The sequence below is a fragment of the Uloborus diversus genome, chromosome 4, assembly GCF_026930045.1.
Source record: "Uloborus diversus isolate 005 chromosome 4, Udiv.v.3.1, whole genome shotgun sequence".
NCBI classification, from domain to species: domain Eukaryota; kingdom Metazoa; phylum Arthropoda; class Arachnida; order Araneae; family Uloboridae; genus Uloborus; species Uloborus diversus.
Genome location: NC_072734.1, coordinates 21,327,527 through 21,353,348, shown reverse-complemented (window position 1 = coordinate 21,353,348; position 25,822 = coordinate 21,327,527). Strand labels below are relative to the sequence as shown.

The window sequence follows — 25,822 nt, the reverse complement described above, 5'->3', positions numbered from 1 at the left end:
AAAAGAAGTAAAAAATAAACAAATTTATTATTATTATTTTTTACGTGCTGAGTTTTTTAAAGGTAAACGACAGCATTGAGATTATTGATAGTGAAGGGTGGGGAGCGGGGTCATTCCCTCTTTTTGGTAGTTATATCTTAAACAAAATTAATCATGAATTTTCTCTATTACAGATTGTCGTTTTTTGAGCAAACACATGATAAAATAACACAACTAATAAATTGTAACGTTATTCATAAGCCAGAAAAACAAAAGATAACGGAGCACTTACGGAACTGGTACTTCTATTTTTTTCTTCACGATGATTTGTTTGTAGACAGGCACTTTCACAGGATAATGGAACGGCTTTGGCACTTTAATCACTTTATGAACCGGTACGGGTATATACTTTGGTACTTTTACAGGTACAGGCACTGGCACCGGTTTCGGTACGGGTACGGGCTTGTAGATGGGCACAGCTTCTGTCTTCAGCACTGGGAACGGTACACCAATAGGTACAGGCTTCGGTACAGCAATGATCTTGGGTACAGGAATAGCCTTTGGAACGTTCACAATCTTCGGTATTGTTTTAACGACTGGTACCCTAAAGGGAACTGGCACGTGATGCGGCACATGAATTGGCTTTGGAATTGGTATGTACTTGGGCACCGGGTACGGTTTCGGAACCGCTATTTTGTGATAAACAGGTACTTCTTTATGTACTACCTTTATAATAGGTTCCGGCTGAGGGTAGTTCTTAGCATTAGCTATCGTCCATATTTCCACCAAAACACATAGGAAGAGAATCGGAGAAAACTTCATGGTCACGAAGTCTGGAATGAAAATAAACAGAAATTTTACTGAAAGTTGTACAAAAAATTTTATGACACCATTACTAACTGGTAACTTATATTAACTATTCTGGCATAAGGCATTTATAATTTAAGTTATTTAGTTTTAACCTACTTATATGGTAGATTTTAATTGACAGAGAGGTACAGCGAAGGGGTTCACCCCCACCATATCTCTTCATTTTAACCAATATTTCCAATCATAATTATGTGGTTTATGTATATGTAAGAACTGTTAAGCAAAGACCTATTCCCTCTCCCAAATGTAAATTCTCGTTGTGCTAGTGAACAGGCATAAGTCATTGAAACTTGCTGTTCACGTTATATTGGAAAATCAGAAAATAGATTTGTAGTAAGAAAACTAGTTCAAATTTTTACCACCGGGCAAAAAGGGGGTGCATGGAGAAAAAAATGACAATCTGGAATGACAATCTGGGAAAGAAACACTTTATGACAGAAATTGTGTGATGTGCTTTATACTTGCTTTAATCACAAGTTCAAAGCCTGTTTTAAGCATATCATGAAAGGTACCTCTTCCAATTGCATCCAATTCACGGCCAAATTTGCAATTGGTAAAAAAGCTGAGGAATTCTCAAACGTAAAAAAAAAATTTAAACTACTTTTTTCTTGTTGTATTTTTCCTTCGGTTTATATAACGTATATCAAGTTTCAACAGCATACGTTTATTAGAGTGAGGTCTACGTATGTTTAAACAGGGTTGTTTCAACCACCCTGTACTTGATAACTAAAGCACTCGACGGTCATAGATCATGTGAGTAGTCAAGGTAATAAAAAATATTGTTTAGGAGAAAAATAGAATATTTGATTATTAACTATAATGGATAGATTTCAAAGCATAGTAACCACTTGTAGAGCATATTTGGTCATTTTTTTACATTCTCAAAAAATACTGTATGTTGTTACTGTTGTTGTTGCTTATCCTCCAGTAGTCTGACGAAGTCAGACGAGGTCCATCAGACCGTTGACCCTGAGAAAATCGAGGACCAGAAGGGGAGATGAATAAATGTCCTCTCTAGAAAGTCCCAAACAGTCGAGTATATGTTTAGGAGAGGCCTGCTCAGTTTTACATTTAGTGCAGACCTCGTAGATTTTATTGCCCTCGAAAAACGAGAGACCATTTATGTGCCTCTCGCTAGTCTTGAGATTGCAGTTCTAGAAGCTCTGTCACAATTGATGGTCAAGAAAGAGCCTGCTTTTTCACTTGCGTACCAGTGATGGCAGGGAGGAATCCTCCACGCATTCGAGATTTCAGTATTTATTCTGGACTGATGTTCAAGATAGGTGAGTGATAAAGAGGAAGGACAGTCGTGGTTGCAGCCCTCCTTGGCCAGTTTTTCCACTTTCTCATTACCAAAAAGTCTACTTGAGAAGGAATCCATTGAAAATAAATTTCATGGTACTCGGAAATGAGCTGAAAGATAGAAATACTGGTTTTTGATCTGTAGCAATCCAGTTGCATAGGTGCTGAAGTGAGTTCCTACTGTCCGAAAGGATCCCAGAGATTTCCAAAATCATTGTCATCAAGAACAGTTTCAAAACCTCGCTCAATTGCAATTAATTCACTTTTGAAGACCGATGATGAATTAGAGTTACAAAAGCAGAAAGACTCCCCCCCCCCCGGTTTCTCCCAAGTCAGACAGGCCGTAGGGTAGGTGCTAGACGAAAAAGAACACCAAACCCGAGTCAAGACGGACTTCTTCCTATATGGCGCTCAAATCCCTGGATAACAGAAGCCGCATCTTACCTCCTCCTCCTCATACTGTATGTTCATGAACGAGTAGAATTTAAACTAAACCTTATTAGTACTGAAAGATACAAAAAAGAATGGGAAGACTGTGTATACATTCAACACGAACACACAGGTTTTTTTTTTATATGTCTCTAGATAATAAGCTAAATTGATAGGACCTTATTTATAATGATATTTAAATCTCTTGACATAAAAGAGAAATGTAAAATGCAATTATTTATATTTTAAACACATTTATTGACTGAAATACATTTACTTTTAATATACTGAGTTTATCGAGATTACAATAAGTATCGGTTTTAATCAAAATTTCTAATTTATTTGGACAAACTCGAGTAGAATGTCACCTTACCCCTCTAAGTCGGGTTCGAATTCCGCCCTCGGTAGCAGAAGAGGGGGGGGGTGCTCATGAGAGCACAGGGCACATGTGAGCATTGTATGACGTTTCCTTTTCCCGAGAAAAGGAAGAATGGAAAAGTAAAAGCGAACACGAAAATCGTGTTGCGTGTGTTCATCGCGCAAGCATCTTCAAATGATCAGGGGGTGAACAGTAGACTTTCTGTCAAAAATGCCTCAAGTAGGCTCATATTGAGTATCTGGTAATCGAAAAAATTCTTCTATTTTACTTGAAAGTGCAAATAAATGGCTTTTCAAATGCGTGATTTTTTTTCTAGTCCTATTTTTGTGCTACTTTATAATAGAATACATATCGTGTAAACAAACCTTTTCACGATTTCTTAGAAAATGAATAGGTAAAATTTTACTATGTTAAACTTTCAAACTCAAATGGTCCATACTCCCAAAATCTTGATGCTCAATATTCCCACACCAGAGATTTCCCGTACCTATCATCATGTAGACTTACCAGGGGAGGTAGATCTCTGCGGGAAATCCTTAAAAAAGAGCAACTCTTGATCCCTATGTCGAAGCATTGCCTACTCCTCTTTTTTATTGAACTGTTGAATTTTAACATACATATGACTGCTATTATACAGAACGAATTTAAAACGCAGAGTTAGGTTAATTATACTTAATAATGCTTTTTTTTCCATAAGCGTTAGTTGTAAATGACAAAAACTAAAGGTACACTATATTTGGTGCGTTAACCCTTTAGCTGCACGCGGCCCACAAAAGCGAGAGGTGATCTGCATGCGATTTTCCCCAATTTCCCTAAAATTCAACAGTTTTCTATTTATACGAAAAGTTGTAAATGCTCAGCGATAATCTTAAAAAAATGTGAAACTTAGCCTAAGGTTAAAATGTTTCAAAGATATCGTCACTTGTATTTCCTTTTGACAATCTCTCATACTAGCTACATCAGACTAGCAGCCATAAAATTATCCAATTTGTTCTTTAAGTGATTTGAAGAAATCTAGGTGAAAATGAATGTGTAACTAGGTTATGCAAATATACTTGAAGTGCAACGAACTGCTTCTCGTAAATGGTTTCAATTAGATAGATGAGAGTTTCATGTTCTTGAACTACTTGACTTTAGTCGGTGGCCTTCTGGCAATATGGACACTTTTTCCGTGAAACTGCACCATAGAATATCAAAGACCGTCGGGTGTGTTTACAAGTACTTTTCTTTTCCAGGCTAATTATCGGAAGGACCGAAGCGAACATCCTCAGCAAGGCAAAAAAGCATAAAGAGCGGCAAAGAACGCAGGGCACCCGTTTTCCGCTAGAATGCCTCGTCAAAAAAGAATGTGGGTCATTTATGATCGAAGGGGAACAAAATTCACAAAGGGAACAAAAAGAGTTTCGTTCCAAACGCCTGCGCTTTTTGTTTCTTGCAAGAAAATTCCCGCCAATTCCATGCACCCCAAAAAAATTATTCCCTTTCCTCAAAAGTGAAAAGTTTTACGCGGGAGTTATCCTCATATATATAATAGCCAATGATCGAGTACTGCTCACATCATTAACAATGAAACTCGAGCCACGGTATGATCATTTAATTATATATTTTGGTAATGTTTAAAATGCAGGAAAGGGCTTTACTGTGAAAAGGCCGAACTGGATCCGGCAACTTAACTGTTTTACTGGTAAGACTGTGTCATTTAAGGGGAATGAAGAAACGAAAAAGTTGTCAACAATGAACGCTATCTACTGGAGTTTAGGGTTCATCCACTGGAATTAGGGTTAGAATTTCAACCATCAAAATATCACCAAACTGGCAATTGCTTCGTTCAAATGCAGAAGCAACTTTCACCCGTCGTACCTTGACGGGCGACTTTCTAGTATTTGTATACCAACCTCGTTTATCATGACTAGCTGGGACCAAAGGCAATCTGAATCAGTGAAATTCTGGATAATCCGGGTAATGTGGGTAATAAGCAAAATTCATTACAGCAAAAAACGATGCTTTGTAACAAAGGATCGTTTCTCACAAACACTTTATCATTTATAGTTCAGCTACAATGGTGTCGGATTGGCACTCCGAAGTAAGCCTTGTTGTTTATTAGATTACTATAATTTATTACACGCTCTATGCAGGAGTTGTACAATTAATCAAAATGGAAAGCGAATGTTTGGTGCAGTTTAAGTCCCGTCTTTGCTATCATAATTTAGAATTATTATTTACGCGAATATATTTTTTTAACTCTACAGATTTGATCCGGATAAACGGAAGTCGGTTAAACGAGCTTCTAAGATACTTTTAAATTGTAGCACTATGCACTGAACTTACATTCATCATAAATGCTGGAAATTGAGATACCCACGAAAAATTTGTGACTTTGTGTGCACCAAAAAAATTATGTTTAGTGCTGCTCTGATTAGTTGAGCTGTGACCTTGACAATGGTTAGGGCCATCCACAAATCTGTACCTCAGAGCCAGACTAGCGTTAGTCCAAAAATTGCGATTTTCAGTTTATTAGTACATTGTATGTAGAATTCTATTCCGCATCGAGCCATATGAACGTTACTGTTAAAAAAAAATAATAATAATAAACTCCTTTTTGTAATTATTTATGAGAGTTAAAAGAACGCGAGTCCCATACTTTGTATGCACCACACAAACATTTTCCCTCTGTCCTGTAAAGTAGCGATTATGTGACTCACGCTTGCATGGCTCTGAAATACCGTAAACGCTGGCTACTTTGGCCCTAGGGTCCTTCTTTGGTCCAAAGTGAGAAAAAGATACATCTTTCTCTTAGTTTAGAGGCGATGTATTCCTGTTTTCATCTTTTCCCTCGAATTAATGAAATTTATGTCTCAAAAAGGTTAGTTAACATTCTTTCGCCAAGTTAAGCCGCCCCAGGTGGCATAAAGGAGGCGAAACCTCCAAAGAGTCCCGCCCCATTGTACGTTGTGCTTCGGTACTTAAGGGGAACAGAGACATGCACCAACCAGCAGTAGGTGGCTAATTTACGTAGTCACCCTGACGGCTATTTCAAGTTTTAAAATATGACGGTACAGTTTAAATAGAGCAGTTTTGGTTCCAAGTTACTTAATGATTGACTGTATTGTTTTCGTATAAGTTTAAAAATTGAAGAACCCGTCGGGTTAACTTATTGCACAAACTGCTTTTGTTTAGTTTGTGTTCCATGATTGTCTATTAAAGAGTCATAACTGATCTTTAAGAAAGGTTATTTAGCGCGAAATAAAGTTATCCAGTTTAAACAAATACGCAACTGCATAAACACTGCACATTGTAATACTTTTAATTGGTATGTAAACGAAAATGAACTCATTTTCGAACTTTTCTTTTATGTTCTTGTGACGCATTCAGTAGTGACGAATGACTATAGCAAAGAAAATATAAAATCAATTGAGCCAACTTACAGTAATTAGCTGGACCCAGTAAAGCTTTTCAAACGGTTATTTTAAGTAAGTAATCTTTTCATGCTCCCGAAGCAGTCCATCATAAGAGAAAATCATCTTTTCCCCCCCCCTCTCTCTCTGAAACGAGGAATCAATTATTGCACTGACACACATAACATGATAATGAGTGTGCCGTTTTTCTCTTCGCTGTTTTAAATTTTTATTTTGATCTTGATATCGGTTGCTAATGAGGTGAAAAGATACAGGTAAGAGGTCTTTTGAGGATGTGTAGTTTTTTTTTTTTTGCGAGGAACACAAAATGGGAAAAAATACTACTCATTTTACAAAATTTATAAACGCAGAAAGACGGATTAACTGTAAAAATAAACATTTAGAAGTAAAAATGCAGAATCGGACTTAGTAAGAATTTTTGAGATGTATGGGGGTCATTCCCCGGAGAACGGCTTTTTTGCCCTGCACGTGACGTTTCATATATTTCATTAAAAATATTAAATTAAAAGGGTAATGAAAAAAATTTTTTTGCTTACGAAATTAAAAACGTATTTGTAATTTCTAAAGCAAAAACTTTCTTCACTACTTGTTAAAATACTAATTAATTTTTATGAAACATACGAATTGTCACGTGCGGGGCAAAGTTGCTACTTTTTGAGGAATGACCAAACACATAATTTATTTCCAATGGTTTAACTATCATTACTCAACAAATGAGATATGTTTCTTTCACATTGGAGCCTTATTTTCAAAACTATTATTTGTTACTTCACTTTGCTACATCAACAGAGCAAGAATTTTAACTAATTCCTACAGCAAATTAAAAGAGGTCAACTTTTGATGTCCCGCACTCGTTGCATGCAAATATATTAAATTTTAACTAAAAAAATTAATAAAAGTATAACTGTATCAGAAGTATCTTTGTATCAAATGTAAAGATTAAAACATGTGCTAACTCCTGTTGAATTAAAATGTAAAGATCTATAACAAAATGTTGGTGAAAATGCAGAGTCTGATGGTCCCATACTTGACGGTGTATGGGACCATAATGTATACAGTATGAGCTAAAAAAAGTACGCAGTAAGACATGAAAAAAGAAAAAGACATGTAGAGGTATATTTTTATACCAGAAAAATGTACCTTTTTTTTATATAAATCTGAATTCTGAAATGGTACAAATGCCAGCGAATCGACATAACTGCAGAGTGGTATATATGCAATGTACATGCAAGAATGCAACATGCATATAAGCTTAACTTAAGCTAACCGTTTTTGATAATTATTTTTAGTTTCTGGTGCGTAGTCATATTGTTTACGATTATGTAAATACCATACAGGATTATGTAATCAATTACGTGACCAGTAAGTAAGAGCTTAAATTATAAATAAAACAAAATAACAACCAAATCCAAGTATAAAATAAAACTTACTAAATTTTTTCTTTACTTCATTTATGAGTTATCTTCATTTATGAGTTCTTAAGCTTTTTCATTAGATTTAAACAAATACTAATTTGAAACTTATTTAAGGACAGATTGCTTGGTAAGTTAATACTGTTTCATGATCCCCTGAAATATCTAAAACAGTTCAAACAAATCCTTAAACCAGCGGTATTAATAATTATTCAAAAGTATTAAAAGGTAGTGACTAATTAAGGATGGAGATGGTAGTTAATGCTGCCTGAATCAATGAAGAGTAACTTCAGTATGAATGAAAGATTTTAAAGAAAAGCTATGTACACACACAGATCCTTTTAGACTGAAGACCTTGTCTATTGGAAAGGGCATTCCCTTAAAAAAAGCGCTGAATGTAGAAGACGTATCTTTGATGTACCGCACTGGACCCATTTTCACGACCGCAGAAAGGAACACTCCACAAAAATCCGCAATCGCAAATACAAATCCTTCAAAAAATCATAAACAAAAGCATCCCTTCTAAGAAATTATAAGTGATATGGGCGCAGTGATGTTGTTGTTCGCCATTGATATTCAAGTCTGATATTTCAGTAAAACATATCAACAAATACGCTGCAAAAAAAAAAAAAAAAAGCCTTACTATTAAAAAAAAATCCTCTAGCAAAATACGAGTATGTTTCCCTAAAGGTTTCTACAATCGATACAGCTTCTTGAGTAACGTTGTCAATGTTACTACAAAAAAAGTTGTATCATTAAAAGAAACCTTTATGGGAATCCAGGTTCCTAAAGATTTTCTTGAAGCACCTATTGCAGTTTTCTTTTTTCTTTCTTTTTTTTTTTTTTTTTTGTTTATTTAACTGTGTTTGTGAAACGACTATTTGGTGGACTTATAAACTTGCGCGTTTTATATCTTCTCGAGAAAGTTACTTTTATGAAATGGTTTTTGAAATTTCAAAACCTCAAAAAGGATTTACTTGTGACATTCTAGGTGTACGCAACGAATTTTCTACCGCTCATTTTAAGACAAGATTGAAAAGTATTTTAGAAAGATATAAAAACTAGGACATATGATTATAATTAACCTTTCTCTGGAGGGCCATTTGTCCTGCTCGTAAAAGGAAATATATTTCACTAAAAAATGATAGTTAAAAAAAAATATTTTGCTTGAAAAATCACATACGCTTGTCATTTTTTAAGCAACAAAAGTTTGTCACATTGCCATTTAAAATTATTATTTATAATGAAATACATTAACTTTCACTTGCGGGACGAAATGTTTTTCCGTGGAATGTCCCTTTATGTGTACCATTAAGGAGTTTTGTTTTCTTATTCTGAATCAAGAAATAAACTTAAAATTCCGTACTGATATTTTTTTTTCATGTTTTCCATTTCGCAATCAACTTTCGTCCACAAGGAAATTCAGATAATCATTACTTTTGTAAATATCCTGCGCGCAAATCAGTTTCGAAATGAAATTGAGCAACTTAACTTAGTGGAAAATATTTCATTCACAGAGAGATGCTGATCGAGAAAAATATTTACCCCCAAGCTTATCAATAGAGATAAAAATATCATTTTAGATAGCTAAAAAAATCTTCAATCTTTTTAAAGGTCTTTGACACTTGATGACACTTCTTTGTTTTTGCTTTAGAAGAGAGAGGTTACAAATAAAAAAAACTCGAGTACGAATAATTGCGCATGCGCATCTTTATTATATAAAGCTGAAAATACTGTCGCTAAGGCTCATTCCGGGAATTATTTTGTTTGTGTTTGTTGAACGACTTTCTGATGAAAAATGATTACAGATGCGTTATTTTGTATTTGTTTTCCAAGACGCCACATCAGGGGCGTAGTTTAGTGATTTCGTTCGATTGTCATTGAACAATCAGTTCGACATTTGGATATTTATCAGCAACAACTTCAGTTCAATTGGCTACTCTTATTAGTAAGTAAAAATTGTTTTAGCATTAATTGTATCTTTAAAATCAGTTCTATAGTTCTTTGAAATTTTGAAAGACATTGCAATTGAAAATAGCTTTATCTTTCAAGCACCAAATTTTTATTCAACACTGTTTTGGGAAAATTATTTAAGTGAGAATTTTGAAAACTAAATGGATACGTAGTAACTTAGAATACATTAGACTTCAAAATGTCTTAAGATTCACCTTAGGAATTGAAATCGTAATACTGCACCATATGAACTCGAAGCACATAATCAAAGCATTGACATGCTTTTGCACAGTATCGATTGATTTTTTAAATATTTTTACATAAGAAATAAGTTATAGTTCTGTTCAGAAACTGATCCTCCTAACATTTACTTCAGCATTGACAAATACTTGCAGTTTCATTGTTTGTTTAGACTTAATCGAGAACAAAATGTGCACCGTCATTAACGACCAGCTAAGGTTTCATTCATTTTTAGCTCCAAAGACCAAAGACGGGACTGTTAAATCTCAAATCAGAAATTTGTTACGGAAAATAGGTAAACTATTGATAGTTTAAAAATATATATCTCATTGCCGGTATCCGAAGGTAAATTGCTATGGCGGGGGGGGGGGGGGGGGGGCTCGCAAAATTTAGAACTTGAACTCTTTTGGGGGATTATTTTTCAATGTGGTAGGCAGTTTTTTGATATTTAATCTTTTAATACACTTAAAAACAGTGAATTATGAAATTTTACACAAAATAAACCCCTAAAATGTGATGTATTGTAAACGGCAGTTGTAAAAAAAAAGCATGATATTGTTTAAGGAAACCAGAATTAAAAAAAAAAAAATCACCAAAAAAATTTATTTTTATTTTTTATTTAAAAAAATAAAAGATATTTCCTCCTTTCCAAAAATATATAATGTGCTTTTTTTGATGCTTAGGTACACTTTACAGAAGTTTTACTATTAGTATACGTTTAAAATTTGGCACAATTGTTTTAAAGTACCAACATGCTTCTTGTAAACCTAAAAGTTTTAGAAATTTTGTTGAATATTTTTTGTAAGAACCCGTTTTGATGATGAAAATTCCGAACATTTTTAAATGCTCAGCTTTGAATTTTTTAAAAAAATTTTTTTTAAAAAATTCAACTGGTAAAAATTGATTAAAATGAGGTTATCAACATTAGTTGCACTATTTTAAAGATGCATATCCATTTTCAAGGTAAAATTTTATGTCATTTGTGAAAAAAGTGCACCTAACTGTATATCGATTGTTTTACTCTCGAAAAACTAAATCTTAGTTTAGGCAATGTTTAAAAATATTTTTCATCAAGTGAAAGTCTTAATTAACCCTAAAATGCTTCTAATAGTATCTAAAAACACTAGAAACCTTTTAATAATTATTTTGTAAAAAGATAGGCAGGTTTAAAAAGTAACCGCTTTTCCCCAATTTGTCGAGCCGGGAATGTCTTAGTCCCCTTAAAATGCAATTACATTTATGTTGTCCGAAAGTATGGTCATACCAAATGTCTATACACGAGAAAGACCTCCCATGAGTATGATGAAGCTCATTACTGCTTTCTTCATTTTTTCATAACCTCTCAACTTCAACTTTAGCATCAAAACTATTTTACCATACGATTCATACCATATGATCTTCTCGTTTCAACAATTCAGTGCGAGATATCTTTCGATACGCTGTGAGTTTTGATCGAAAATTAAGTGAAAAGTTCTGCTCTTTCTAAAAACTGCGGTGAATCTTAATACTTCCCATGTAGGACATGGGTTATAATATACTATTTAGCTCGGATGTTAAAGAATTTCTCTGTCTGGTCTTATTAAGTTAACTTTAAAAAATACTGTTTTGAAATGGATTTTTACGGAAAATGATTTCTTTTGATTTCACAACTTTTGTGAACTACTCAAATGCCTGTTTGAGTTCACTTTGTAGGATTGTCTCCGAAGTTCACATTGAAACGTTTTGTGTAGTGAGTGTCCTTAAAGGAATATTTTTCGAATTCAAGCAAAATAGTGACAGCCCGGTTATTACATCCAGAGACTGCAGTTTCTTCCTAGTTATGGACTCACAGTCTGGAATAATCAGTAACAACTTATAGCACACCCGAAAGAGACAGTAGCAAAATTTATTTTAGCTACCAGTTTGTTGATACTCTCAGATTCAATGAGATAGCATCTTCCTCCACTTCGGTTATTGACTATTCCAAACTGATAAGTCCATAACAGGAGTGCAGTCTCTGGATGTCCTAACCGGACTGCTTGTATATTGCATGTCGTTCTGTCTTAGTCTTGGCTTATGAACGGTAACTTACTACTTTGCAACTTGGTTCAAATTTTGGGAATGAATAGTAGACACAGAGTTCTAAATAAGGTCAAATTGTTCGATGTTTTCCCACGCAGTTAAATTTTTTTGTCAGTCATCTCACCTTCAGTAGTCCAAAAAACTTTTACTGCGTTCGTCCTGATATAAGGGCCGTAGCCAAGTCGGGCAGTACCCGTACTGTACCGAGATAATACTGAATTTGTCTTATTTCAATTTGCAATGTAAAAAATACGTCTCTCGCTTATGCATGATATGAGTTAAATATCTTTCCTCTACTAGTATGCGCAGATTTTGCTTTGGGGTAGGAAATTTTTGCCTGCACTAATTAGTGGCGAGAACTAGAATGATTTCTAAGAGCAAATCAAGTCCTCTTTTTATAATGTAATAATTCAGACCCCAAGGATTAAGGATAAAATACCATTGTAAACTATTAAATTTTGCTCAAAACTTATTTCTAATATAGATATAGTACAGTAAAAATAGGGGTCGGACCCAAGCATCCAAAAAAAAAAAAAAAAAAAAAAATGCTAAACCTGGTGCGAATTGTTTATTACCCTCCCAATAAGAACAGGTAAAAAGTCCCACCCCATTGTGCGTCGGGTTTTGGAATGGGGGGCATCTAAAAATTGCTGTTTTGGGTATTTTTCCAGAATTTTTAGAGTAAATTTAAAGTGAGAATATTATGTTTTACTAAATTAAAAGCATGACATTAAAGGTGTTTGACCTCCAAGAGGGATGACATAACCCACCAATGTTACAGAGCCCCCCTGTCCCCGTAAAACGAAGCAGTACTCCTAAATCCCCCTCCATACATTTCATATGGAAACATTATTTTATGCTAAGTTAGTTATAAATCGAGTATGTCCATCTTCCAAGATCGATGGTGCCTCTCCACCCAAAGCTACAGCACCCCCCCCCCCCCTCCGACAAATAAAATAAATCCTCACCCCCCCCCCTTTTATTTGAAGTAGAAGTATTATTTCATGCAAATCAAAAATGCATTAAATCGGGACTGTCCACCCCATAAGAACAATAGCCCACCTCCCAAAACGAAATTATATACTAAAATATTATCCTTCCCCCCCCACCCCCTCTGATGGTGCACATTTGATTAAATGGCCAGAAAAATTACGCTGAACTGTTTTTTGCTTTCAAATGATTTCTCCTAAGCTTGTAACAAAAAGTCTTCGTTATCAAGATGTTTTTTGGAATCTAGATCCTCAGCAAAATCGTTATTGTTGCAGCTATGTCTAACAAAGTTCGTGCATATAATTGAGCACTTCAGTCCACTTTCAGACTTTTCAAAGATTCATAAACCCCTCAGAACAAGCACAAGATATGAGGCGAAGAAAGTCTTCCAGAGCGGAAGGCTTGGCTGTTGTAATAGGACGCAGATTATATTTCTGTGGTGCTTTCAAAGCATTCATCAAAAATGACACTAGCTTTCCCATACTTACAAATTACCTATACACTGCATTGCTGGCATATTTCCTTGAAGCTTACAGATCATTACCAAAAATATGATCAAGCAGGTATCTTCCATCTATTACATATGAGGCAGTGGGAAGCAAAGGGATGCAAGTGACAAAATTAAAAATTTGGAGATAACCAGTACAAATGGTTGGTGGACCTCCCCTCTATCTTGAGGCAAGAGATGGTACTAGTAGACCTGGTAGTTGCTTGTATACAGCATGATTTAGAAAAGAAAATCAATGAAAGCCTACCTAGGACTTTTTTCTTTAAACGCGTTTTATTCAAAACTTGAAAATGTCCACTTACATCCCTTTGCTTCTCACTGCCTCATATATGACACCAGCTGTTCGTTCTGTGATGGTGGATGAACCTTCTGATTCAGATAATAGCACTTTAACGATACAAGATTTCTTTTCTTCTGAAACCAGATTCATCGAATATTGATGGAGGATCAGCGCATAACTCGTACCAGAAGTTTTTAACAATTTGTTATTCCATCTTTACTGTTCATACCATTCGGTGTAAAAGATGGTTTGGGCTTACACATCTTTACAGATAGTAACTACTCTCGTAACAGAAGCTAAAGACATAACTGTTTACCTCCTTTACAAAGAAATGCCACAAAACTGTTTGCCTTCAATATCCTTTGATGTTACTGCCCGAACGTTAAAGGTCTCATCGCAACTCACCTTATCATCAGCGAGCAATACCACTACCAACTTAAGAGGGAAGAAACTTCTGGGGGCTTTAGAAACGGATTGTGATTTCCAAACTGAGAGACAAAAAGGTGTAAATATTTAGCATTCTATTGTTGTATTGCTCATTGCTCTCATCAAGACTTGTTCTATCGTTGAATCACTACAGGTTCTGGACCACCTGAATTTCTCACTGCGTTAGATCGTTGGATAGCTGATGTTTTAGCTGATGTTTGATGTGATTAAATTTTTTTTTATCGCATAATGTACTCAAATGTTTGAGATAGTGTTGCAAGTATATGTCTGCATATTTAGCATAATTCACATAACCAGCTGCGTAAAAGAGAGGTAGCTCGGTGTTTGCAACTGAGAACCCCCACCGACTTAGAGAATTGCAGCATTGCCCGTCTCACTATTTGCAATTTCGGTTTGTCCCCCATTACGGCGATGGCAAAAGATTGTAGAATAGTTGAAGTTTGTTAATCAAGAAGAAGTAGGGAAACTTTGGTCAATTTGGACTTTTTTTATGCTGCACAAGAATTTTGTTTTCAGTGCTCTAAACAGTTTAATAACTCCATTCACAAATAATTTGGTTATTGAGCTCGCTTAGATCTTTTAGAATTATCATTCTGACATTACCATATCATTGTGTGACATTTGGTATTTCGGAAAAGTTTAAATCAGGGAAATTTTTTCGTGAACTTCACTGCAATAGTTGATTTTATAATGTAAATTCAGGGTCCCCCCCCCCAAAAGCGATGGCGCACCCCTTAAGTGTGACGGAATATCCATCCAGAATAAAAGCCCTCAAAAAAGAAAGAAATACCCCTTGAAAAAACTGCCTTTAAAATTCCAATGACGCAAAGCTGCTCCATGACCCCCCCCCCCCCCCAGCCTGTGCACCCCTGTTAGTTAGAATTTTTTTCTGTGAGAGTTTATTATTTTACTATTATAGAGTGGTTTCTGTGAGGTTTGAGAATTTTTTTAAAGTAATAGAAATTATTTTTATTTAAATAGAGGATTATTTCGTCCCCCCCCCCTACCCCCCAAAACCCGACGCGCAAAGTGCTGGGACTTTTTACCCCTTCTTACTGGAAGGGTAAGAAGTAATTTGCAACAGGTTTCTTTCTTTCTTTCTTTTTTTTTTTTTTTTTTTTTGGATGTTTGGGTTTGGCCATTTTTTGGCCTAATTGTACTGTATTATATTGAAACTCTGCCGTTGAAGTAAAGGAGTAAACTATTTTATTTATAAGCAGAAAGTTTGTCCCACAATGGTCACAAAGATGGAAAAGTTAACAAATGTAAGGGCCTATTTTATCTTGCTCTTCCTATAAAATCCAGTGCCCTATCTAGTATTTAGTCTTTGTTAAGTGCCTGCCAGAAATTCTGGACGAATGCGACTAACTCAGATCATTCAATTGTTTCTAACATTTTAAATGACCTTTATTCCAACTTGAACATTCAAAATTAAGAAAAAGAAAATATGCTTTTCTAAGGAATATCCGTAGCGTTTGATATAGTGAACAAAGGCATTGAGGTTCTGGCAGTGCTGTTTGTTAATGACTGTTAGTCTGACTGTTAATGTATATCACTCGCGCACGATAACGCCGATGACATACGATAACAGAGATAAAACTCTTGACAAAAATTCTTCAACTTACTGTGTATTCTTGTCCACATCATTGCAACGTTTTTGAATGTGTTTCTTTTTTAAGTCGGGAAATTTAGAATTTAAAATCTATACCATGAAAACCTGTGCGTGTGTCTTTGAGTACGTAACCCTCTCTCCTCCAGACTGTGAATATCTACCAGGTCAAGACTGGTAGGTTACTCGTATATGACAGACATCCAGGAGAAGCAATTCCTCCTTGTCACACTCATCTAAACCTTAAGGGTCCAGAGATAATAAAACCTTTTAAGGAGATAAGATGTGATTCAGTTCTGAGGTTGTCCTGAGGACATCCAGGGATTTCCTGACTCACTAAAAGCACTTAAAAGTATCAATATGAGCTACCGCAGGTGGCGAAACGGGGGTTTGGGAGCAAAGCCCTCTAATTTAGATTGAAAATCAAATTCAAACTAATGCAAAAAAATATTGATATTTTTTACCAACTTTTCATCGAAGCTTGCGGCAACAACGAGAAGATAAGTTTGAGCATCTCGTTTTTGATTTTTCTCCCGTATAAGTGGGGGAAAAGTAATTTGTGAAAAAAAAAAGCATTTTTGGAATCTACTCGCTATTTTATACTTAGTGCCATTTTCACAGCCTTTAAAAGCCATATTATGTTCTAATTTCCACCCCTCCTTCCTTTTTTTCACAATTTTTCTAAATTGGTAAAGCAGACTGCGTGGGACGATGGAAACAGGACATTGTGGTTATTTCTCTTTGGTTGAGTCTGTGCACGCGCACCGATGCTCATGCTGATAAAAATATCCTACAGCAACAATTAAAAGCGGCCGTTCTATTTGCAGTACGGCCATTTGTCTGCAAATAACTTAAGCTACTTGATTGCATTTTCGAATGCGGATGTTTGACAAGATCTATCGGCCCGCTTTAACGTACCGTTTCGAATGGCAGTTCAGCACCTCGTAAATTTTCGCGGTTCTGAGTGTTCGGCACACAAAATGCTTTCTGCGTATCATGCCATAAAAGCGTTCATGCTTCAGCTCCCGGTTTCGAAGAATTACGGTTGAGGATGAAAGATTCGACTCCTTAGAACCAATTTCCATGCTTAATAAAATATGGTTCATAAGAGAAATAAAGGATTATGTTTTTCTTTTTCTCTGTCATTGATGAGCGATTTCAAGGAATCCAACAGTGCAACCAAAAAATCAGTTCTACTGCTCGAATTTTATGTGGAATATCTTTGAAGTTCTATGATTTCATTGGGGCTTATATTTATTAAAGCTAACAATATTAAAGAGATATATGAAGCAGTGAAGAGCAAAGGAATGTAAGTGAACATTTTCAAGTTTTGAGTACAACGCGTTTCAGTTCAGGTCCTAGGTAGGCTATCATTAAAACGCTTTTATAACTAATGTTGTATAGCAGCACCTACTTGGGCTACTAGTACTAACTCTTGCCCTAAGACGAAGGAGCTGTTCCCCTCTTACTTGTACTATTTATCTCCAAATTTTTAATTTTGCCACTTACATCCCTTTGCTTCTCACTGCCTCATGTACAATTTGAATTAGAGTTTTTATCTTATCCTCATATATACAGCAGCCAATGATCGAATAACGCACTTGACGTCATCAACAATGAAACTCGCGCCACGGCATAAAAATTTGATAATATGGTTTGGTAACGTTTAACATGCAGGGAAAGACATTATTGTGACAAGGTTGAACTGGATCCGGTCACTTAACTGTTTTACTGGTAAGGCTGTGTCACTTCAGGGGAATGAAGAAACGAAAAAGCGGTCAACTATGAACGCTACATATTGGAGTTGGGGTTAAAATTTCAACTATCAAAAAATCATCAAACAGGCAGTCGCTTCGTTCAAATGTAGAAGCAATTTTCACCCGCTATATCTTGACGGGTGACTTTCTAGTATTACAATACGATGCAAAGCGAAAAAAAAGGGGGTGGAGAAGCGTTTGAATGTAGGGAGCTGTTAACCGGTTGAAAGCAAAAACAATGTTTCAAACGGCGAAAAAAAGAAAACGAGAAACTTTCAATACAGATATTGAGTGAATTGAGAATTAGCCATTCCACAAGAAAAAACCAGTAAATCAGAAAAACGCCATGCTTTAGGGCATATTGCAGAGTAAGCATATAAGAACCAAATAATAAACTGTGTAGTCACTGCCGAAAAGTTTTTTTTTTTTACATAATATGAGCAACTTTTGAAAATATTTTATTAATTATGAGCAAAATTTGTTCCAGCTATTTTAGCACAAAAGCGGTAAATGTAAAGTTTTATAAAATTACAATGTGCGAGAATCTACATTAAAACACAAGTTTTACAGAAGGCGTTCGTAAATTGTTTACAGGGGAAAATATTCTACGCGAAATGCATCAAAGCGAGAGTTAATTGCGATTGAACTTCTGGTACGGAAATCTATTTCAAACATATCGAAGAATCTAAATTTAAAACAAGTCCTCACTTAAGTTATTTGTAGGCTGCTGGAGAATCTCGTCAGTACTATCAAGACGGAGATCTTTGCATCTTTGCGTCTCGATTATCTTCGTTGCAGTAGTTAGGATCATTACGACACCATGTTCTTCGAAAGTATTAACCAGGGTTTTTTTTCCCCAGGTTCGATCGATGCAACGATACATGGAATTGAGCGACTTAACGTTTCGATTATCATCAATCCAATTTCACGTATATATTTTCCCTCCATTCCCCGAATTTAAAAATTTGGTTTTTAACTATCATAATTACAATACAGTAGAACTTCGTTTATTCGGCCCCTGTTTATCCGGATCTCCGCTTAATCTGATGTAATCTCTAAAATTTAAAAAAAGTTTTATGTTCACATAAATAATAATTTTAGTAGTTCCGATAGTTAAGCTATAAGTGCGCAAAACATTCTTTCACTTTGATTTAGTATATAACTTCTGCATAGATCGTGTGCTACATTAGAAGGTCATTCCTTACTATTTGACAGTGTAATGTCTCATACAACGCTTACTCTCAAAATATTTATTTTTTCATTTTAAAAATTCAGAAAAAAGGAAGTTTTCTATAATTTTTATCTGTCATGTGTATTTTTACAATGAAAAAAATGCAAATGTTTCGGGGTTTACAGTTACGCACGGCTCATTTCACATCCAGTTTCTGTAAAATGGCCATATAGTAATCTAACAAACATTATGATGTTCTTGGAGCAGGGTCGGACTGCCCCCCCCTCCCCCAAGAGGGCGATAGTCTTGACTCCCGGGGGGCGCAAAAGCTCAAGAAAAGAAGAAAAAAACTAAGACACACAAGTTTCAGGACACAGAAAGAAAACAAGCAAAAACGAAACAAAACTCGCACAGGATCGAAGGATCAGAAGAAAAAGAAAAAAGTCGCACACGTTCAAGGATACAAAAAAGGAAAAAAAAGTGAAGGTTGAGCGGGAGGGCGCATCGGGGCGCGGGGGGGGGGGGGGGAGGCGAAACAACGTTATGTAATTTTGCTGCAATAAAATGTTTTTTGCTGTAGTAAAAGGTGTGTCTGCTTACTTAAGAATTCGGCTGCCCATGTTACCCTGAATATCGGAATTTTTGTTTATCCGGTTTGCTTTTGATCCTAGTTTATCCAGATAAACGAGGTTTACTGAAAAAGGGACTACAGTGTGTCATTATATAAAGTACCGATTTTTTTTCCAAAATTATACTCAAAACGCAATGATTTGTATGTGTTGATGGTGTGACAGTACGGTCACACCCGCAACACGTGCAAATCATTTTTTAAATACTAAGAAACTTTTTCATAAAGTTGATACTTAATATTATGATTTGTAATGGTTCCTTATGTACAAATATATGCGAATTAAAAGCCAAAGCTTAAAATTTAGGGAATATAATTAAATTATATGCGTAAAAAATGTCTCGATGCCGGTGCAAATCATACAGGTAGTTATAGCCAGATATAGACCGGGAAGCCGGTTCCATTGGCAACTTACATCTAGTAGCGTTTACTTCAATGTTCGCTCATTCAATGGCGACCATTAGCTGTCGCAACGGAGTTATGCAACTAGTAAAACGACATCTATGGTGCGAATAGATTGGGCATTTAGTTTCTTTTGTCACTTGTTGAAACTTAAACATATGTAATTAACTTCACGTTTCGATGACCTTCTGAATATGTTTTGGCTTTAATGTTACCTTTTCATGAGAAACATTCTTTTCTAAACTTTTCTTCGGTTTCTAAAGCATGACAGAAAAATAAATGGGGGGACGCGTAGAATGAGTAGCCTACTTGTATGCGTACAAAATCCATCGTCTTTCTTCTTTGGATTTTAAATAGTTAATTTTTTACTAATAATTTAGGAAAATTTTTGGGGTTGTTAATAGTTTGGAATCCCCTAAATTAGATTCACTATTTAACGATGCAGTCAAAGTTGATATCGCAATGCGCAAAAATATTACCAAAACGGTTTCGTAAATTAAGTCCATGAGAAATATAAAGGGCCATACTTGACTGAATTGTCACGGCACGGCACCTGGATTCAGAAAAAAAAAAAAAAAAGATTTCCCGAATAAATTTCATTCAATCATGTGATCAATCACTCTGGTGCGAAATATCTAAACCTAGATCTTCTCTCAAATAAAATGGTCAGTTCTGATCTCGTTCATCGTCGATAGCTTAAAATAATTGAGGATTAACAAAAAGACAGAAGGACGCGATTTTTATTTTATTATTATTTTTTTTTAAGTGAGCTTATTTCGGCAATTTTTTGAAAGAATATTCAGTTCCGGTTAGTGTCCATTACATTCAACACAGATACTTCAAAAATAGATCAGTAGAAAATCTTTTAAAATATTTCTGGATGTTTGAATATTTGAATTCATATTTATGACTTGAAAGCTAACTTTTTTTTTGCTTACTGTAGTTAAATTTTACTTCATTTAGAATGCTGTGAAAAGTTTTCTACAAAACAAAATTTCATGTGAGGACAATTACAATTTTTTAAACTGTTATTTTATGTTTGGCGTATAATAAAATTTCTGCCGTTATTTAGAAGAGCAATAAATAAATTTTTAATCTATGATCTGCGATATTTAGGCTGAACAATAAATAGTTTTAATAGTAAAAATAAATGAAAAACCGAACAACAAATACGAAAGTCATAAACCAACAGAGAGCCAATAGGAACACAAATATTTTTGCAAATGTGTGCTTTATGACGTTGTTTATTTAAATTTTACTTGGAAGTATTACATTTTAAAGCATTAGATTTTGCGCAACCGAAACTGTAGCAATAAAAAAGCAAACAATTTTTTAGGTTTAATATTTAACTTTGTGAAATATAAATCTTGTGCCTTCTTGGGGCCCCTATGTTATAGGGGCCCTTCGCAATTGCAGCCGTTGAGCAATGATAATTTTACTATTGAAACCACATAACATGTGTTTTATTTGGTACAACTAAAAATTCCTTAAAACTGCAAAAACGAAATTTTTAGTTTCTTTCTTTTTTTAAAAAAATTTGGAAACATGATAGTTGACTCAACAAGTTTGTTAAGCTTGCTCTTTTTATGAATAACTCACTCAAAAATTTCATTTTGTGTATTGAAACATCACCTATAAATCAAAATAGTTTTTAATATATTTTTTGAATTTTTGTTTATGACTTTTAAAATATATGGACATTTTTCATTGATTATGTGACTGATTTTGCAATTCACAAAATGTCACACCTCAATAAGCACATTTCTTTCGAGCAGGAGAAAAAAAAACATCATCTATGTGTTTATCTGAGCTAAATTTAGCCATATTGAAACCTTGGTAAATTATGTACTGGTGGATACATTGAAAATATCGCCGTTTTCAACTTACTAAAGAACAAAGGGGTGTTCATAAATAAGGCAGTGAGAAGCAAAAAGATGTTGCCCAAATTGAAAATTTGGAGATAATCAATACAAATGGTAGGAAAACCTCTCTTCTGTTTTAGAGCAAGAGATGGTATTAGTAGCCCTGGTAGGGTGCTGCTATACAACATGATTTAGAAGAAAAAAAAAACAATGAAAGCCTACCTGGGATCTGAACTTCAAAAGCGTTTTACTCAAAACTTTAAAACGTCCACTTACATCACTATGCTCTTTTATCCTTTTTTTAAAACTTTTTAGCCCCCTCCCCTTCGTTAGTCACAAAGTCACTTCACCATACCCCTTCCTCCCTTGTCGCGTATCACGCTATTTTTTATTAATCTATTGAATTAAAAAAATGTGCGATGTCACATTTCTTGCTCCCCCTCCTCCTCTTGACGTAAATTGTCACAATTTCATGAACAGGGTCATAATTGGGGAGGGAGCCCCAAGGAGTGTAATCATCCATGGGGATCCCCAAAGATACTTAAGGTAAAAAAGTAAGGGAATTAAAGGCAAAGTGAAATATTTAAGGCAACGTAAATTGCTTAATAAAACACAAGCAAATCAAATGTTAAACAAATTGAAAATGTATTTTTAAAAGTACAGTACATTAAGAGCGCAATGTACTTTGTTATAGAACTTGTAACGAATGGTTATTATTTATGTTTGTTAGTAAATTTGTGCCTTGAAATGAGTGCGATTATTAGAATATTTTTCTTCTGAAATATTTTTCTATTTGATGAATAAAAATTGTTCCTCAAATGAATTAATGAATAAAAAATGAATAAAATAGTAATTAAAAATGAATGAATGTAAATGGATAAGTTTATGAATCAATATATTAATGATTTTGAAAATGAATTACTAAATAAATAAAATAAACTATTTCTCTTCTCCTAGCATACATTTAAGAAATTACACTAAACATTTAAAATGAAAACATGCCTAAAATTATATAATAAATACTGCATCAATTTGACTCAATTTATAATTGATACTTTAATAACAAAACCTTTCTCATTTCACTATTGCAAAAAATATTTTTTGTTTGCCATAAAGTATTGCATTGTGAGTATCCCTTTTTGAAAATGTCTTGTATTATTATACATATACCTTGATCTTTTGAGATGAATATTTTATAACTGGATTCAAATACATGCTAAATAATAAAACTTAAATATTGCTAGGTAGGTGGCGTAGCAAACTTAGTAAAATATTTTAACATATCTCTTTGCCTTTGCTATTTCATTAGCTCAAAATTCACTTATGTATCGCAGTTTTTTAAACCAGTGGTTTCCATTATGTGGGGCAAGCCTCTCTAGGGCAGTACCGGATCTGGGATTTTCTCGAGCCAGGGCAAATATTGAAAGTGCCGCCCCTACCGATCTTCATCTTTCTTCCCCCAAAATTTACTGCCCAGTTTGTATGTATGAATTGTAAATAATATAGTAAAAGTATTACTACCCATATTACAATACAATAATAAAATAAATAAGTTTTTGGAACATAAAAACTGTTTTATATAAAGTATAGTATTGCTTTGTCATCCCGTTAAATTCATTGTAACTTCAGGATACCATTTATAAAATTAGGTTATAAAGAAGTATGAGGGGGGGGGGGCAAAATATTTTTTTAATGAAAAAAGTAGGGTGTAGGTATAAAGGCTTGGTAACCACTGCTTTAAGCTATTGAATTTTTCATAGGTGAATTATTGTTATTACAGCTACAGTTGTGCTTAATGGGATAAATATAATTTAGAAAAAAAAATATTTTGTACATCCTGTCAAATAAATATATAAATATATATTTAACAATAGCAAAGAGAAACTTCAATTTTAAGGGCAAAATATGATTAGAAATGTATAATTTTCAAATACATAATGATTAAAACAATTTCCTGTGTTGTTGTAATTTTCATGCAAGTTTATAAGCAAAAAAAACAGTACATTTACGTTCCAATTGTCATAGTAAATACCAGAATATTTTTAAAAATACTAAGCACTTTTCATAACGCACTCAAAAGGACAAAACAACCTTTCTGGGTCAGAAAGGACAATTTAAGCATTACTGTAGTTTTCGAAAATTCCAAGAAAATAACACCACAAACGAAAAAAAGTGCGGCTCAAATCATGAAGAGAATTTCTTATCATTATCTAGCTTTCAATCATAACTTTGAGTGTTCAAACATGCATATTTCTCTTATTGGGGAAAGTTTGGTTTGAAATGACTAGAACCGCACTTTTCTTCGTTTGTAGTGTCATTTTCTTGGAATTTTCAAAAACTACAGGAATGCTTAAATTGTCCTTTCTGACCCAGAAAGGTTATTTTGTCCTTTTGAGTGCGTTATGATAAGTGCTTAGTATTTCTTAAAAAATTCTGTTACTTTATTCTTTTTTGTGTAAATGTATTTCAGAAATATAAGAATTTTACCATCACGAAACTTCACCTTATTTTAACGTATAAATGCTCGGTACTTAAAGGAAAAAAAAAACTATATTTGTGTATAAAACTTTAAGAAGTTAGCACTAATATTTAATCCTTGTTCCTCTTTAGGATTTATGCTTGCAAATTTCATCCTTGCTACAGATTAGCCTTGATTCAAAATTTTCATTATGATTACTTTTAACATTACCGTTGAAGGCAACAAAATTTGTAACAATAGGATTATATTTAAACATATAATAGGGAAATTACATGACATTTGCTATTTTCCATCTTAATCGAAATAATAATTTTATTTCAGAATTTTAATTTTTCAGGGTGAAGTTGTTCCTTAAGGAAAGCAAATCATTTCGTGAAACCCGGAAATCTCTAAGTGATCTAGTTGCTGAAATATAAGCAAAACCAGGCCTCAGATTACTCCGTGACAAACAGGCCAAGCATAATAAAAGTGCTTTAAAAATATCCAGATGGATCATAAGATCGCCGTAATAAAAAAAAAAAAAAAAAAACTATTAACCGCCTCTCAAATAAATACATCTATTAACTAAACATAAACTAAACAGAGACAAAACTAAGATTTAAAATGCAGTCTTTCGTTGTAAAATTTGAAAAATCAAGTCAGCAAAAGAAAGAAAAACAAAAACACAACACGCTAATTACGTTCTAAAACTCTAACTCAATATAATAAACAAAAACAAAAAGATGACCTCGTTCATGCATCGTGTATTAAAACTCAGTTTCATGAAAAAAAAATCCACCAAAACACACATTATTTCGAAATAAAATTGTAAGTTATAAGCAACCCCTAATTCATTAGATTGTTGTTCCTGTTTTAGTTTCTAAACATTATGAAAACAATTTTTTCTACTTATAATTTGTTTTTAATGCCTAGTAATGTAATCTCCTTCGGGTGTCTTCAGTGTTGAATTTTTCTCTTCGTGGTTTTATTGTTTCATTTGTAAATATTTTCGAACGATTACAGCTGAAAATAACTTTTTGATATAGAATCTCAATTGTAAATAATAACAAATACTCAAAGCACATTTTGAAGACTGCAAAAAATCTTTTCTAAATTGAAATAATGCTTTTCTATTTTCTACAATTCTTTAAATCATTCTCTGTTTCTCTTTAGTTTCGGATTTTTATAGATAAATGAAAACAAATCACCCATTTTGTGTATGCAGACAGATTACATTGTGTAATAAATTCCGAAGAGTCGTGATGATTTCTTTTTCATCGTTAAGTCCTTTGAAATACTTTTTGTAATAACTGTTCTCTACTTTATTGAACAATTCAATGAAAAGTATGAAAGTAAAAGTAATTATTTTATTTATTATTTTTTTAAATGATGCATCCTACAAAAGCCAAAACCTTGTAATGTTTTTTTAAAAATAAGTGAAAACTGTTTTTTTTTTTTTTGTGAAAATCTTTTTTGGTAGTCAGAGAAATAAATCCACGCTTTTTTCATCACTTGACCCGATGCCACACATTTTATGATAGATTAAGGCATGCCACAAGAATTCCACGGTGAAAAAAAAAACTGAAACCACTCACCTCCGAAAGAAATAATCTCCAACGTCAAAAAAAGAGCGAAAAAATCAACAAAACTCAAAGCACAGCTCTCTCCC

At 34.1% G+C, this 25,822-nt stretch overlaps 1 protein-coding gene across 1 annotated transcript; it reads right to left on the bottom strand.

The window, feature by feature from the left end:
• Window positions 1-267: 267 nt before the first annotated feature.
• Window positions 268-25,822, bottom strand: LOC129221352 (uncharacterized). The gene is made up of 2 exons (XM_054855823.1): window positions 25,749-25,822; window positions 268-812 (listed from the first exon to the last, which is right to left on the bottom strand). Exon 2 carries the CDS (start codon window positions 799-801, stop codon window positions 268-270), a length of 534 nt encoding a protein of 177 aa, XP_054711798.1. The 5' UTR covers window positions 802-812; window positions 25,749-25,822.

What these genes read in the sequence shown, in the direction of transcription:
- LOC129221352 (XM_054855823.1), bottom strand. Translation starts at nt 801, where the DNA reads ATGAAGTTTTCTCCGATTCTCTTCCTATGTGTTTTGGTGGAAATATGG.